Raw genomic sequence first — 16,962 nt, forward strand, 5'->3', positions numbered from 1 at the left:
CTGCCTGCTGCAGCCCATGCCATTCCACGTGCCCCTGTCCCTGATCTCACCTCTTGTTCTTGTCCTCGCTCACCTCTCCATAGCCGCCTGCCTCGTGTCCTGCAAATCCTCCCATTTGTCTCTGTTCCTGGGATGCACTTACGTGGGTCACCTTCTGAGTCTCTCGGCTCACCTGTCTCCCTGTTGGAGAAGTCTTTTGGACCCAACATGGCCTCTCTGCCATCGCCGTCTGTCCACACGCCGCTTTATTTCCCCCCTTGCACCAACCTCTTCCTCGCCCTATATACATATTTGTTTGTCTGCCCATCTCCCCACCCTACTGTGAGCCTCCGTCTCATTCATCCCTGCACCCTCCCATGGGCTCTCAATAAATGTGTGTGGAATGAACGCACAGAAGACATGAGATTTATAATATCAACTCGGCCTTAAAATATGGGCAGCTCCCAATGCAGTAAATGAATTGAGCTGATAAACACAGTTCCTCTCTGCAACCGCCATTTGCTCTTCTTAAAATCATTCCACTTTGAATTTACATCTGCTTCTGTTGCCTGGGAAGACCATCGGGCTGTTGGCGCTCACCCATCTCCTCGGTCCAGTGGACTGCACCTTCTTTATCACCAGGCATCACATCACACCCACTTTATCATGCCCATGAGATAGGGCATGACCTGGAACCTCCTGACACTGGGGGAGGTGGACTCTTGCTACGAGCCAGGTACCTCACCATCTTCTCTCTCCCCACTGTGAAGCCTTCTCAACTGCTGTCCCCCGGCTTGGTTCTAATGGTAAATGGAGGGGATTGGAAGAAGAAGTAGATATCTGCACTGTTACAGATTCTTCCTGTGGATTTGGGCTGGAGTCAGGATGGCTGCGATAAAGATACCTTGTGTCGTGGAGCCTTGACTAGAGTGAGACTCAGCAGTGAGACAGGGCCCTTGACAGAGGGCCCGTCAAGTCATGGCAGTGATCCCCCTGGGTGGTCCCTGGACCCCTACCATGACAAGACACAGAATGGTGCTCATCAGCAAAGAGAGGTAACGAGAAAATAAAATGCCAAGCAAAGAAGAAATTTTTCTTTAGGAGTTAAGGACATAAATGGAATACATTTGTCTTGTTGGGAGCCACAGAGTAAAACCAATAAAATGAATGAACAGCTTAAACAAATATTTAGTACGTACTATGTGCTAGGTATAGTTGGCCCAACCTTGAAACTGTCTCCAGTTTTGAGCCTGTTCAACCTTCACCCGTCACCTGGAGCATTGCTCTCTGTCCTTGTGTCCTGGGTCATTCTGTAGAGACCGCACAATTTCATTGAATGGGCCATACAGATAGAAAATAAGAAAATGAAAAGATTTTCAGTATCATTAACCATTAGGGAAATGCAAACCAAAACCACAATGAGCTATCACTATACTCCTGTTAAACCGGCTACAATGAGTCATGGTAATAACAGCAAACACCATAAGGGTTGGAAGACACTGGATCACTCCCACAGCACTGGGGGAGGGGCCTGTAAAATGGTGCAACCGCTCTGAAAAATGTTTACCAGTTTCTTGTAAAACTAAACCTGTAGCCTCCACACAACCCAGCAGTCACACACTCTTGGGCATTTGTCTCAGAGTTTTATGTCCACATGAAACTTGTACATGTGTATTCACAACAGCTTTATTTATCATGGCCCCAGACTGGAAACAAGTCAAATTCCTTCAAAAGGTGAATGATTCAGCAAACTGGTGAACTGACACCACGGAATACTACCCGGCAATAAAAGGGAATAAACTGTCGATAAATGCAGCAACTTGGATGAATCTGTAGGGAATAGTACCAAGAAAACCAATCCTCAGAGATCGCACGCTGTATAATTCTATTTGTATGACCTTTCTGAAGTGACAAAATTATAGAGGTGGAGGACAGAGTGGTGATTGTCGGGAGGGTGGTGTGGGGATGGAGGAGCTGGGGCTTTAAGAGTGACATGGGGCTGGGGTAGGGGTCCACACAATAATGGAACTGCTTAGAACAGAAGACACTAGCAAGTCATATCTCTTATATGGCACCTGCATCTGGAATGCATAAAGAATTCTTGTAACTGAATTAGAAAAGGACAAATAAGAATTGAGCGAAGAATCTGAGTAGACATCTCTTCAAGGAAGTTATACATGTAGTCGATAAGCACATGAAAACACATTCAACATAGTCATTAAGGAAATGCAAATCCTAGCCACAAGGAGGCATCACATCACACCCACTATAATCAAGAAGCAGATGACAGCGAGTGCGGGCAGAGATGTGAACAAATTGGAACTCCTCTATCGCCCATGGGAAAGTAAAATGGCACATCCGCTTTGGAAAACAGTTTGGTGGTTCCTTAAAGTTAAATGTAGAGTTACCATATTACTTGGCAATGCCACTCCTAGGTATATTCCCGAAAAAAATGAAAATATACATCCACACAAGAACTTCTGTGCAAATCTTCACAGCAGCATATTCATAAGAGCCAAACGACAGCGGAAACAACCAGTTGGTGAATGGATGAGTGAAATGTGGTATATCATACAATGGAATGTGTTTCCGCCATAAAAAGGAACAAGGCGATGATGATACACGCTACACCATGCTCAGACCTTGAGAACATAATGCTCAATGAAGGAAACCAGACACTTAAGTCACAGAGTATACTGTCCCATTTGTACGGGATATTGGGAACAGGCAAATCTGTAGTAGATTACTGGTTTTCAGGGGTCAGGGTGAGGAAGGAATGGGGAGTGATCACCAACAGAGTTGGGGTTTGGGGAAGATGACGAACACGTTCTAGAATGAGGTTGTAGTGATGGTTGCTTAAATATACTAAAAAGCATTGATTTGCACACTTTGAATGGACGAAATTTATGGTATGTAAAATACACCATGGGAAAGCTGTTAAAAAAAATCGTATCCTTTATTTAAATATGGACAGTCTGGAGGTAGCCCATTTTTTTCTGTTACAACCCTGTGAGGACTGCCCTGGTTCACCTGCGCCTGTGCCGTAACCTTCCTGGCCCTTCCCTAAGACGCAGTGTTAAGTGCGAGGCCGTGGGGGCCTCCTTTCGGCGTTTGCCTGCCCTCGGCGCCTCGTGCCTGGCATGGCGGATGGAGAGCGTTTCCCCTGGGCTGAGCGGACTAACTTCTGTTTTGATTCCCACAGGTGAGGGCATCCTCATCTCCTCCGAGGCGGCTGAGCTCCTGGACTTCATAGACCAGCAGGGCCAGGTGCACGTGATCCAGAAGTACCTCGAGCGCCCTCTGCTGCTGGAGCCTGGGCACCGCAAGTTCGACATCCGGTAATGCGTCAGTGTCCCTTTGGACCACTAATATGAAAAAAAAAAAAAAAAGCGCCGTTGTGTGTGATGAGGGGCGTGGTGACAGGAACATGAGGAAATGTCAGAGCATTTGACGTGTCACCAGTGGAACTGAGCTTGCTTCTGTACCTGGTTCTCTAATTTTCTTTCAACATGTTTTCTTTCTAGAAAACATGCTAAGATTAATGTTCTCTTTAATGAAAATGACTTGTGGATCCAGAGAGAAAAGTGTAAGTATATGGGGCTTGCTGATGAGAGAAGCCCAGAGATGCCCACAGGACACACAATTCAGATACTGGCAAGGGATATGTCCTGACAGCCTTATTTGTGTCCCACTTTTTAAATATTCCGGGAATGCACCTCAGGTTCTGGGATTTTTAACTCTGTGAGCAAAGGGCCTGGCAAGAGGAGGAGGTCATGTGGTGTTTGCTCAGCCCAGCCCACCCTTGGCCTTGGTCTGCTTCTCAGAGGACAATGCCTCTGCTGCCTTCACAAGGACTTGCTGGTGTCCAATGTTCAGGGTGGACAGTCCTCTTAAAACTCCTAAGAGAGCAGGTGTGGCCAGTGGAGGTTCTGTAGATTAGCCTTAAAACCCATCCCACTGGGTCTCTCCAATGCATCTTCTAATGGATCAAAGCCTCCCTGTCACTGGAGACTTGGGTCATTACAGGCGTAGTTCCCAACTTAGCTAATCGTTGTGCCTGGCCTCCAATCTTTTAGAACCCGCCTCCTTCCTCTACTTCCCACCGAAAAGGTCCCAGATGGGGCTGATCTGTCAGATTATGATAAACTGTGGCAGGAGTGAGTAAAAAAGTGTTTTCCTTAACCTACAGAAGTTGGGTCTTGGTGGACCACCTGTACAACATCTACCTCTACCGCGAGGGTGTGCTGCGCACTGCATCAGAACCCTATCATGTTGACAATTTCCAAGATAAAACCTGCCATTTGACCAATCACTGCATTCAGAAAGAATACTCAAAGAACTATGGGAAGTATGAGGAAGGGAACGAGATGTTCTTCGCCGAGTTCAGCCAGTACCTGACCAGTGCTCTGAACACCAGCCTGGAAAGTAGCGTCTTGCTGCAAATCAAACAGATCATAAGGTAACTCACTTCTGTCTGCTTTGCTCGTGTGTGTCTTGAAGATGCTCTGGTAGTTTCTGCTTTTCCAGGAATTATTCCATCGAAGTTGTCTAGTTTAAGGACAGAAATTATATGTTCTTTTCCTTTATTATCCTTTTCATAGTTATAAGATCTTTAATGATGTCACTGTTTTCCTTCCTTATACTGGTAATTTATATGTTCTCTATTTTTCTTGGACACATTGCTGGAGATTTATCAATTTTATTAATATACTTTTAAAAAGTCAGCTTCTGGCTTTATTGATTTTGTCTGTTGTTTTTGTTGTTTCTTGATTTGCATTCTTCATTTATTTTCTGCTTTTGGGAGAAGTCTAATTTGATCGTCAAGCTTCCTTGTGAAAAGCTATATCATTTATTTGAGAGATTTCATTTTTAAAAAATATAAGCATTCACTGCTATCACTATCCCTCTAAGTATACTCATTAGCTGCACCCCAGATTTTGTATGTTTTGTTTTCATTTTCATTTTATTAAAGTATTTTCTAGTTTCTCTTGCAGCTTCATATTTGACTCATGTCTTATTAGAAACTTTAGCTGTATTTCTAAATAGTTGAGGATTTTCCAGATATCTTTCTGTTATTGGTTCCTACTTTAATTCTGTGATGGTCAGAGAACATGATTTACATGGTTTGATGTCTTTAAAATTTGTTAAAGTTTGTTCCATGGCCCAGAGTGTGTTCTGTGTTCCTGAAAGTTTCAAGTGCAGTAGAAATAATATTTGCTCTGCTCTAGCTGGGCAGAGCTCTAGAAATGTGGATTAGGCGAAGGCTGGTGTTGTTCAAGTCTCTTATATCCTTGCTGGTTTTCTCTTCTGCTTGTTCACGCTTAAGAGGGAAAACACCCAAGCCTCTGAGGGTAATTGTGGCTTTATCTGTGTCTCCTCTCAGTTTTATCAGTTTTGTTTTGTGTATTTTGAAGATCTGTTGTTCGGTGCATATACATTTAGAATTGTTATCTCTTTTGCAGCCATTGACCACTTAATCATTGTATAATTTCTGTCTTTATCTCTGCTAATATTTCTTATTTTGAAGTTGATTTTGCCTGATATTAACATAGCCCCTCCAGGTTTCTTTTGATGAGTTGTCGCTTTCCATCCCCTGTATTCTGTTCTATATTCTATATTTAAAGTGGGCTCTGGTAGACAACATAGAGTTGAGTTTTGTTTTTGCTTTGTTTTGAATCCAATGTCATAACTTCTGTCTTTTTTTCTTTTTCCCCTCTTTAATTCCGCCCCCCACTTCTGTCCCTGACCTATGGATGTTGCCATTTCCCTTTAAGAACTAGATCTCTGAAGGCTGGGTGTCTCCTCCCACACACTCACGGCATGCACCCAGGGCCTGGAGCACCGGGGGCCTGGCGCACCCGGGGTATGGTTCGTGTCTCCACCTGGGGCACAAACCCAGGACCTTCTGTGTGTAAAGCAGACGTGCTAACCACTACACTATGGAGCCATCCCCATAACCTCTGTCTTTTAATTGGTGTTTATACCATTTAAATTTAATGTACTTCTTGGTTTGATTCGATTTACTTCTACCATTTTATTTTTTGGTCTATTCTCTCTTTGGTTTTGTTTGCTTTTCATTTCTCCATTTGAAATGACTTCTTTTGAATTATTTGAAATTTTTTAGAGTTTCATTTTAATTTTCCTGTTGAGTATTTGGCTATATCCATCTATCTATATATAGATAAGTGTATATATATAGAGATATATATTTTTTAGTGGTGACTCTAGAGATTACAATATACTTACCTAATATTTTACAGCCTCCTTAGAGTTAGTAATTTACTACTTCAAATAAAATGCAGAAACTTTATAACCCGATAGTTCACTTGACTCTCCCTGTCTGTTATAGCTGTCATGTGTATTATATCCACATACATCAACATCTCCACCACATAATGTTATCATTTTTGCCATTAACAGTTACATACTTTTTTTACATATATAGATCGTCAGGTTGAATTAAAAAAAAAATACAAAGACAAACTGTATGCTGTCTTCAAGAAGTCCATTTAAATATAAAAGGAAAAAAAATCCTTTTATTTACCCAGATATTTGCCATTTCTTCTGCTCACCCTTCAGTCCTGAAGTGGCAGGTTCCCCTCTGCTATCATGTCCCTTCAGACTCCGCCATTTCTCTTAGAGCATTTCTCCTGGTGATGAGTCCTCTTGATTTTCCATCATCTGAGAATGTCTTTATTTCACCTTCTTCCTGAAGGGTGTTTTTACTGGAGTCACACAAATATATTGTAAGCAAAATAAATAAATAAATAAATAAATAAACACAAGCTGTATACAAGATACAGACTGAACCTGTTCATATTAATTGAAAAACAGGGAAAACAGTGATACGTTACTTAGAGGAAGGTACTACATGGTTAAAATAAAGAAGCAAAAGAATGATAAACACGAAATTCAGAATATTGGGTATCGCTGGAGAGGTAGTAGGAAGGACCCGAGGAGGGGGCCTGAAGGCACTGGATCATGAACACTTGGATAGCCACTAATGCTCCATGCATTTTAAACACACGAGACATTATTTTTATTATTATGTACAGTTAACAGTCACTTAGGTTTCCCCATACATTTTATTTATTTATTTATTTAATCCGCCCCGCCCCATACATTTTAATCTTTCATGCTGCTTCTCTTTCTTTCATGTATAGAGATAGGATATGGAAAAAACATGATATGTGACCTGCCAGTTCAGAGTAAAGATGAATGGGGGAAGAAATTCTTATTTCAATTGGTTCTTAAATGGCTCAGAGAGGTTAAAACACTGACTGAGATTCTGGCTTGGCAGCCTGACCTCTGACTTCTGACCTCTGACCTCTGACTTTAGGAACTTACCATATTTTTAAGATTCACTTTCAACGTTTTTTCAGCATTTTAAATTTTGTGTTTTTTTCCCCAATTTTTTCAAACCCCAGTTGATGTGAATAATAATTGTTTCAACATTTAGTTTCAATACCCATCAGTCTTTAATCTCCTAATTAGTAACTGTTTGGCATTCGGACTGGGGCTAGCAAAAGAAATAAAGGAGCCCAAGCTCTTTGTGCAAATTCTGCTCTTCACCGAATGGTGGTCATTCCTTTCATACGGAAAAAATACACGGCAGCGTTTTATTTATTACAAACAGATGGGGCAGCAGCAGCAGCCCCAAGGAAAAAGCCATCTTCACAGGGGCCATGGGGATAACGCTAAGCTGGGAGGCGCCCCTGCTTGTGCAGGCATGTGAGGCCGCAGAGTCCCTAAAAGCTGCTCTGTGAGTAGCATTGTCCTGAATTATCTCTCAGTAACTTGGCAGTAACTTGAAAGGAGAGGGTTAAGTCAGAGCCAGCGGTTGGCACACATGGTGCCCAGTCCCCACGGCTCAGCCCCTGACCAGTGTGCCCTCTGCCACAGGAGCTGCCTCACAAGCGTGGAGCCTGCCATCAGCACGCGGCACCTCCCATACCACAGCTTCCAGCTCTTTGGCTTCGACTTCATGGTGGATGAGCAGCTGAAGGTCTGGCTCATTGAGGTCAACGGTGCCCCTGCCTGCGCTCAGTAAGCTTGATGCCACAGGGCTGGGATGTGGGAGGCTGGATGGCCAGTCTCAGCAAGGTGGCCACTGCCAGGGAGGGTGTGACAGGAGTCCCTGGGGAGGACCCTACTGACTTGGCAGCGCTGAGGCTTGCCCTGTCCCCAAACCCCATTTATGATGAGCAGCTAGCTGTGCTCAGGTGGGTGGCAGTTGCTGTGAGTTCCAGAGGAGACCCTCCTGTGTGACAGGAGAGAGCAAGTTCCCGGAGCAGGGAACAGTGATAACCAGGGAGGTCAGGGCTCCCTGGGCAGGTCTGAGAAGCATGGGAGCAGGGGAGCTGGAGCTGGGAGTGTGACATGAGCCCAGCGGGGCAGGGGAGGGCCTTCAAGGAGAGGGCACAGTGTCCAGCAGGACCTTGCTCAGGGCCAGGCTCTGTGAGATAGGACAGATGAGCAGAACCTGTGTCCTCTCCCTGGGGAGCTTCTGTGCCTTCCAGAGAAGGCTGGCTAGAGCATGGTGTCAGGGTCATGGAGTAAGGGACAAGGAAGGGGACGAGTGGGCCGGGACGGCACCAGGAAAGGCCCTACATGTGTGGGAAAGTTGTTTGGACTTGATCCCGAAAGGCGTTGGTCCTTCTGAGACCTATGCTCATTGTGCTCCCCATGGAGCCTTCTGGGGAACCCGAGGTGCTCTCTCACAGGGTTGGGGGGTCACGTGAAGGGGGTGTCCTCAAGGAGGCCCCCTGGAGGGCACAGACACTGCCCAATGAATCGCTGTGTGAGTCATACTGTGCTATAGTCTGTGGCAGAAAATGAACCCAGGCTCTCTTTTAGGGGCATGATTTTGAGGAGGGAGGGCTTCTGGAGGCGGGGCACTTACTGTGAGGTGGCCTGGAAAGCCATGAGGGACCTGAACCACACTGAGAGGCAGGTGGGTCTTGTTCTTGTGTTGAAGGACGTGAACTTTCTATTTGTGTGCTCAAAGAGGGGCAGGGGGAGGGTTGGTAGATTTGGCGACATGATGGCAGTTGAAAACAGTATATTCACAGAGCTGTTTTCATTATTCTGCACATTAAAATACAGCTCACTCATTTTGTTGTAGGAAAATGAGCAAAGTACATGGTGGCCTCCTGTACCAGAAACGCCTAAGATACGAGCTGACTTGCCTGTGTTAAGGCACGCCCTTTGTTAAAAGCCTTCCCAAGTGTTTACTGACGAGCATCACGAAATACTAAACATGGCATGTTGGACAGTTGTGACTCTTGGTGATGTGCCGAGTCCCAACCACTATCACTGCCTCACAGGCCTGCCGTCACTGTTCCTTACAATGGAGGTTGAGTGGTTGGGCCACATCAAACTGTTGACAATGGGACTTGTTCCTTAGACAGAAGAGGCAGGGGCTGCAGAGTTGATGCGGGGAGGGCTGATGTCCAGCAGGGAGACAAAGGCCTACTGGACTTAGGACTTCTGAGTCACATAGTATAGGCGTGGTTTCCATGCACTTTCCTCCCAGAGCGCCTTGCAGGAGGCTAGAACACAGGACCACCTTCCTCGGGGCAGAATAAAGGGACTGGGGCTAGGGGGACGGTCCTGTGATGGGAGGGCGACAGCAGGGAGTTGCCATGGCATTGGGAGATGGGAACCAGGTTGCGAGGGTCCTGCACTTGATGGAGATTGAAAGCAGGACAGTTAAGAGCTCTGTTTGTCTGGGTCAGGGAAGCTGGGTGCCTGTCCTTGGGTCTTGGCACCTGGGTGCCAAATGTGTCTGGAGCAAGTTGAGTGCGCGAGCACATCTGACCCAGAGCATCACCTCATTTCTGTCTGGACCAGTCTCTGGTTTTCCCTGCCTTAAGTCAGTCCTGAGGAAGTAGGCTTGGCCTTGTGAGCTGCCCACAAAACCGGCAGGAAGCTACAAGGACAGTTGCCATGGGAAATGGGCCTCATTGCTCCTCAGAGGACACATTGTGGGAGGTTGTCCTCCTCAGTTAGCTTCTCCGCTTCGGCGCTTCCATGGCCCCTGATGAAGTCCCAACCCTTGGACATGGCACCGGGCCCCTGCCTTCTCTGCAGCCTTGCACTATACTCATCCACATCCTCAGCCCAGCCTGCCCCCATTGTCCGGTGTCTGTCTCCCTTCCCCTTCGTCCTCCTTCTACCCTGTGCTCCACTGTCTCACTTCACTTATTCCCCAGGTCTCAGCCTAGCTTTCCCCTCCAGGAGTCTTTCCTACTGTCCCCTCAACCCCACGGAGCCTATGCTTTCCATGGGGAGGCCTGCCCCTACGCATGTCCCCACCCAAGGCAGCAGAATGGCTCCTACATTCCTCCCTGCAGTTCACGGCAGAGCAGGAGTGGTCTGTTCACCACCAGGGCTTCCAGAAACACATGCTAAGGGGATGCTTTGTCTCCTTGCAGTGCCTCCTGCAGTACCTGGGCAGACAGTGAAAGCAGATATATAGATGTGACCGTGAGGTGGCCTTTCTAGGGCAGGTCCCGGTGGGAGAAACTTCAGTTTTTCCCTTGCACTTGGATAAGTGTCCTCAACCGTGTGTTTTTAAACATGTTTCAGGAAGCTGTACCCCGAGCTGTGCCAGGGCATCGTGGACTTAGCCATTTCCAGTGTCTTCCCACCCCCCGACGCCACGGAGCAGCAGCAGAGCCTGCCCACTGCGTTCATCAGGCTGTGACGGAGTGACAAGCATGGGGTCCTGCTCCAGGGGAAGGAGAGGTGTACGACTGCTCAAGGTCAAGCCAAAATGGGAAGCAGGCAGCTGGCAAAGTGTGATGGAGGAGAACATGAGAGCAAAGGGATGTCCCCAGTGGCTGCTTGCGGCTCCCAGTGGAGCATGTGTGGCTGTTGAGATGTGAAAACGGCAGCAAATGTCCCCAAGGGGAGAGCAGAGTGCTCCTCTAAGGGGAAAACGTGGGTGTTTGGCAGTGTTATGTTCTCACCCTTCGAAGACTCAGATTCCTCCCCTTAGGTGGCCTGGTGAGCGGCCTCTCCTCCTAGGCCCCAGGGAACCTTTGGTTGGCATCTCCACCTGCTGCAGCCTTCGTGCCTTAGTGCTGTGCCCAGCTGCCTTCCATCTGTATGGGGTTGGATGCTAAAGTGTTGGGAGGTTGCTAATGTGTACCTGCATATCTCCCCCAACACGCTGTCCGTGCCGATGTGGACAGATGCACAGCGGCAGCCCTAGGTTTCGTGCGGGCACCGTTCCTGACGTCGTCGAGTCAGTCACCTGTCAGGGTTAGCGTGAGCTGGGCGCCCACACAGCACACGCTACTCCCGTCTGCTCTCTGCATGTTTTAGAGACCCAACAGCTCGTTTGCCGCAAGCCGTATGCATCAGATAAGCATGAAAGAGGAAGCACGATGTCTTGCTTTACTTAATAGCTGGGTATCCTTGAAATATGATGATTCTCAGTTACCTCTGTTTTAACCAGAAGCTATATGCCCTTCTGCAGAGTTCACTGTTGTTCACTTTTTAAATTTTCACTTGTGTGAAAAGCCCTCTTGGTTTTAGAAGGTAGAATTCCCCACTCCCCAGGTGGCACTGCCCGGGCACAGGGAGCTCCTACCATCTCATTGTCTTTGCACCTTCTGCAGGAGCTGGAGGGGTGGGCTCTGCTCCAGCGAGCAGTCTCTGTCTCCGGGAGAGGCTGTCTCCAGACGGGAAAGACATGGTTTCAGAGCTCCACACAGCATCTTGTAGGGCAGCAGATGGTTCCGTTGGGTGTGGTTTCCACTTACTGGGTCGACGGGTGTGCTGCAGGCTTTCCAGGCCACGTCACTAGTGGTGGGAAGAACAAGGTGCCACTTGTGCTTGCTGAGCTGAGAACAGCCTATATGACAGTGCTGGGCATCACAGCAGATCCATGGACAGGTGTCTCCCCTGGAAAACAGTGTGGGCTCCTTCTTGTGTGTGTGCTCCGTTATCCACTCTACTTGCACAAAAGGGCAGTTCTGCTTGGGGGGAGATGTTTTTAAAAAGGAAGAAACCAGTGGCAGCTGCTCAAACATGATGAGATGTGGGAGTTTACAGTGAAAAAGGGAATTATGATAAAAATAGGATCATTGCAGCAATGGCTGTAGGATGTGAGGGTGTGACATCAGGGTGACATGAAGAAAGGCCCAGCTGGGTTGGCTCACATGGGGATCTAGGATTACAAACTAAAGTACGGGTGGTGACCCAGGGTATAGACCTGAAGTCCGTATGCAGAGCAGATGGAACAGTCGGTGGCGAAGGTCACTCCTGAGGCCCAGTGCTGCTGGGCTGGTATCTGGGGACTTAGTAGAGCAGGGCAAGGTGCACCCCCATGTAGAGTGGGATCCTGGGTCCTACATCTGTGTGGGCAGGCAGAAGGGAGACATGGAGGTTTTCGCAGCACTATTGCACGTGAATGCAGACACCTAACCATCTTTTGACCTGAATTACGGGAACATTTGTGAGTTTTCCAGCTGATATGGCGGCAGAGCTGAGCATTCAGATGTCAGGAAGCTTGAACCCAGATGGATCCCCTCAGGCACCTGAGCGTGTAATTGAGGGAAGTGAGGCCCTAAAAGGAAAGTGGCACACCGTTCCCCATGTGGTTTCACGTAGCACCTATTTTATGAGTCTGTTTCTGATCGGGGAGTGGGTGGCTCAGAACTGTTCCTTCTGGGCAGTCCTTGCACAGACCGCCCTGCTTCGCTGCCCAGTCAGTTGTCACGCGTGTCTGAGTTCGTGTCGCCCGTTGCTGGGGACGGGGGGCGGGCATCATTCTCTGGAGGTGTTTGCTCCAGTCTTGGTTCTCAGTGTCAGATAAGCTGTACCTCTCTGTGCCTTAGTTTCTTGTCCCATGGAAAGGACCGTTCCTGACCTGGGACTACCTCACAGGCTTCAGTGAGGACAGCGAGATGGAGAAGACTCAAGAACCCTTGTTACCAAGGGTCCCGGTGCTGACCATGCGCTGACATCACTTGGGAAGCGTCTCAGTGTTGGTGTCCACACCATCCCTCCCCTGGCCTGACCATCAAATCAGAACCTCAGGCATCAGTGTGCTTTGAGGTACCTTGAACCGCTGCTTGACAAGGAAGGACAAACACATTATTATTACCTTGGAAGAATCAAATAAGGCCTAGGGCTTTTGAAAAAACTCCTTTTGGAAGGGCAGGCATTTCTCTGAGAATGACCAGATGTTGGCATGTGTACTCGTGCTACAAGCAAGTGCCGTCTAAGCAGGTTTTCTCTTTGCTTCCTGTCAAACATGCCTTCTTCTGCTTATACAATTCGTGAAGCCTTGGCAACAAATGTAAACAGATAGGAATTTATGGATCTGCTAAGTATGCGTTAAGGTTATTAACTCATTATTGAGAGGAGAGCCCTTCCTCACACGTAACTCCTGCGGTGACGATGAACTCCATCCTGCGCAGGACATCCAAGTGCCTCAGTGTCTGACTGATGTGGTGGGGCATGTGCTGGCATCCTGAGCAGCTGGCACCACGTTCCCTCACGCCGTGGGCAACTGTCACAGACTAGGACTCTGTGGTGGTGCCAGGAGGGCCGAGGACCCACAGAACCTGCAGTGCAGTGAAGCGACGAAGTGTGTTTCTTTGACAGTTGAGGTTGTGCCAAGTGGGTAGATCCATCCCTACTGTGGGTGGTGGGGACTCCAACAGGAAGACAGGGCACCAGGGCAGTCCCCACAGCATGTTGTGCTGTGAAGGAAGTCCAGTGATACGCTTGCCCTGATCCTGGACACAGACTCTGTACCTAAGAGGAAATGACTTTGGAAATAAGGTGATTGTATGAATGTTTAAATGCTTAGAGCATTAAAGTAGTAATATTTTAAGTGCTTTTGTCCCATTTGGTTCTGTCATCTTAGTGTAGGTGTTGACTGTCCTAGGATATCAATGGTGGTCCAAATCCGTGATTCTGTTACCCAGCTATAGGCAGACTTTCTGAGAAGGGCCGAGTGGTAAATATTCTAGGCTTTGCAAGCCATACAGGGTCTCTGTTGCATTTTCTTCGTCTCTTCCCCAACTTTTAAGAAATACGCAAAAATTCTTAGCTCATAGGCGATACAAAAATAGGCCAGATGCAGCCATCAGTGGCTGAACCCAGCATGTTACCCAACACATAAGCCAACGGATTGTCCCTCATTAACTGAGATGTCTATAGGAGGTTCTAAAAAGCTTCAATGCATTCCTAAGAACATAGAAGGCCACACACGTGCATAAGGCTGTGTGCCTACCGGGGGCAACCTGAGTCCCCTCAGCTTTCACCTCTGACAAGCAGGAAGTGCAGACTAAGGCAGAGCTGTCAGCTGCCTTCCTGCGCATGAAGGTGTGTCCTCCAAACATGCGTATGTACGCGCATGTGCGCGCATGCACACGCACACACACACACATATCAGCAAAGATGGGGTGACTTGCTGGTTCCAGGCATTTAGGGAAATCTGTTCAATCACAAGCTGACCACTAAACTAACCAAGCAGAGGCTTTCATGAACACACACAACAAAAAAAATACAGGCTTTACAGGATTAGTTCAGGAAAGTCACTAAATAAACAGAGCTGCAACAATAAATGCCAGAGAGGGGAGAGCATCTGGTTCCCAAAGTTACCCAATTACATAAAATTTCCAATTTTCAACACAAATTATGGGACATGCAAAGAAAAAAAAAAAAGTATGGCCCCTAGAAGGAAAAGGCAGTCAACAGAAATTCCCTGAGGAATTTAATTCAGCTATGAAAAATATGTTTAAAGAGCTAATTGAGGTTGAGAATGATGTGTCATTAGAGAATCATTAAAGAGACAGAAATTGTGTTTTAAATGGAACCAAGTAGAAAGTTTAGCATTGAAAAGTAAAACAATGCAAATAAAAAACCCAGTAGAGGTGTTCAAAATCGGGTTTGAGCTGGCAAAAATAGGAATCACAAATCTGAAGTCGACTGAGATGTCCCATCTGAGGAACAGAAAAAAAAAAAAGGAATGAAAGAACAGGAACAGTGCTCCAGAGCTCTGTCCCGAGGCGTACATGAATGTGTTCAACATACACGTTAATAGGAGCCCTAGAAAAAGAGGAGAGAGGAGAACAGACAGCAAACACTGGAAGGCATAGTGGCCAAAAACTTTCCCACTCTGATGAAAAGCATTAAAATGCATGTAAGAAATTCAACAATCTCTAAGTAGGACAGACTGAAAGAGATCCTCACCAGGACACATCAACCACTAAGAAAATAACTTTAAATATAATACACACACACACACACACACACACACAGAGAAATTAAAAATCACAGTCCTAAATAAACAATGGATCAAAGAAAAATCACAAGGGAAATTAGTACTTTGAGATAAATGAAAACACAACATAACAAAACTTATGGAATGCTGTGGCTAAATGTAAATTTATATCTTTAAATGCCTACGGTAAAAAATATCTCAAGTCAATAACCATTAGGTTTCTTCCACTTTATGAAACTAGAAAAAGAACAATCCACCCCCCCAAAAAAAAGTAGAAATAAATAACAGGGTGGATTGATGAGGGAATAGGAAAATAGAGCAAATCAAAAAGGCCAAAAGTTGGTGCCTTGAAAAGATCAACAAAATAGAAAAAACTTTAGCTAGAATAACCAAGAAAAAAAAAAATTGAGAACTCAAATTACTAAAATTAGGAATGAAAGAGGGGGCATTACTACCACACAAAGGAAAAGGATTATAGGGAATCCGATGAACCATCGTATACCAACAAATTAGATAAGCTATATGAAATGCACACATTCCTAGAAAGAACAAAATTAATGAAACTGACTCAAGAAGATAAAGAAAATCTGAATAGACCTAGTAAGAGAATGAATTAATTATAAAAAATTTTCCCTAATGGAAAACCCCAGGACCAGGTAGCTTCACTGGCGAACATTATTACCAGGTGTTTGAAGAGGAATTAACACCAATCCAAGAAATGCAAAAGGAGAGAACAGTCCCAAATCATTCTATGAGGCCACTGATGCTACTCTGATGCCAAAACCAGAGACATCACCAAGAAAGCAAACAGACCAGTCTCTTAGGAACGTAGATGAAACCGCTGGGAGGGAGGAGGATTCCCAAGGGCCGCGAGGCTGGTGGATTAATTCATCTGAGTCCTGGCAATGGCGCCACGGGCGTGCATACAGCTGACACTGCCGACGGGTACAGCTTCGGTGCGTGTCTGCTGTCTGTCCACTCCCCGGACAAACCCGGTACGCCCCGTTACGGACACACGACAGATGCAGCTGAAGCGTCTGCAGGTACGTAAGCCGTCTCGTGGGGAGGCGGCGATTCCTAGGACTCAGCTAGGAAGGATCTTTCGGCTGGAGACTCCCTGGAGGCCACCCGGCCCACAAGACGTGGGGAGGGGCCTTCGCGACTCGCGTCGGGTGGAGAGCAGCCAGCCAGCTCTCTGGCGACGCCATGACGCGGTTGGGGTCTACCCGGGGGGAAGGGGACCTCAGCTATGATCAGAAAGCGGTCACAGGGAGCGCGGGGCCCTTGGAAGGCCGCCGTCCCCCTGTCTGGCTACGCAGCGGACAACAACCCGAGGGCAACACTGATTGGGGCGGGGCGGCTCCGCCTCGGTACAGTCTTACTCCGGCCCTTTTACTCCACCGTTTCGCTTCCCAGTCGACCCTATAAAGCGGACGGGCCGAGATCCGGCAGAAGCTGTGGAGCAGCATTTCCCAGCAGGCCGTGGGCGTCGCGCCTCCTTTCGGTGTTGTGGAGTTTCGCTGGCGTCCGGCGTGCGAGTGCTACATGGATTCCGGCGGCCGGTGGCGGGACCTGCCCCCCGGGCCCAGCCTCAAGCACTTGACTGACCCCTGTTATGGGGTCCCGCGGGCGCAACAGAAGCCTGCGCTGCAAAAGCTGACGCAGGCGCACGTTGAGTCCTTCAACTACGCGGTGCGCGAGGGGCTCGGCCACGCGGTGCAGGTTAGTGCGGCGCC

General features: G+C 47.3%; 2 protein-coding genes across 2 annotated transcripts in view; both read left to right on the forward strand.

Annotated features, from left to right (window-relative positions):
- TTL (tubulin tyrosine ligase) overlaps nucleotides 1-13,831 on the forward strand; it is a 22,987-nt gene extending 9,156 nt beyond the window's left edge. The window contains exons 4-7 of the mRNA XM_023521915.1: nucleotides 2,965-3,317; nucleotides 4,169-4,438; nucleotides 7,882-8,025; nucleotides 10,570-13,831. Of these exons, the coding sequence (XP_023377683.1) occupies nucleotides 2,965-3,317; nucleotides 4,169-4,438; nucleotides 7,882-8,025; nucleotides 10,570-10,687 (885 nt within the window). The 3' untranslated portion in view covers nucleotides 10,688-13,831. The remainder of the gene's footprint in view (nucleotides 1-2,964; nucleotides 3,318-4,168; nucleotides 4,439-7,881; nucleotides 8,026-10,569) is intronic.
- A 2,285-nt stretch (nucleotides 13,832-16,116) lies between these two features.
- POLR1B (RNA polymerase I subunit B) overlaps nucleotides 16,117-16,962 on the forward strand; it is a 21,650-nt gene continuing 20,804 nt past the window's right edge. The window contains exons 1-2 of the mRNA XM_011377862.2: nucleotides 16,117-16,269; nucleotides 16,643-16,948. Coding sequence (XP_011376164.1) covers nucleotides 16,772-16,948 — 177 coding nt within the window. The 5' untranslated portion in view covers nucleotides 16,117-16,269; nucleotides 16,643-16,771. The remainder of the gene's footprint in view (nucleotides 16,270-16,642; nucleotides 16,949-16,962) is intronic.

The sequence above is a fragment of the Pteropus vampyrus genome, unplaced genomic scaffold (genome assembly GCF_000151845.1).
Source record: "Pteropus vampyrus isolate Shadow unplaced genomic scaffold, Pvam_2.0 Scaffold323, whole genome shotgun sequence".
Taxonomy (NCBI): Eukaryota; Metazoa; Chordata; class Mammalia; order Chiroptera; family Pteropodidae; genus Pteropus; species Pteropus vampyrus.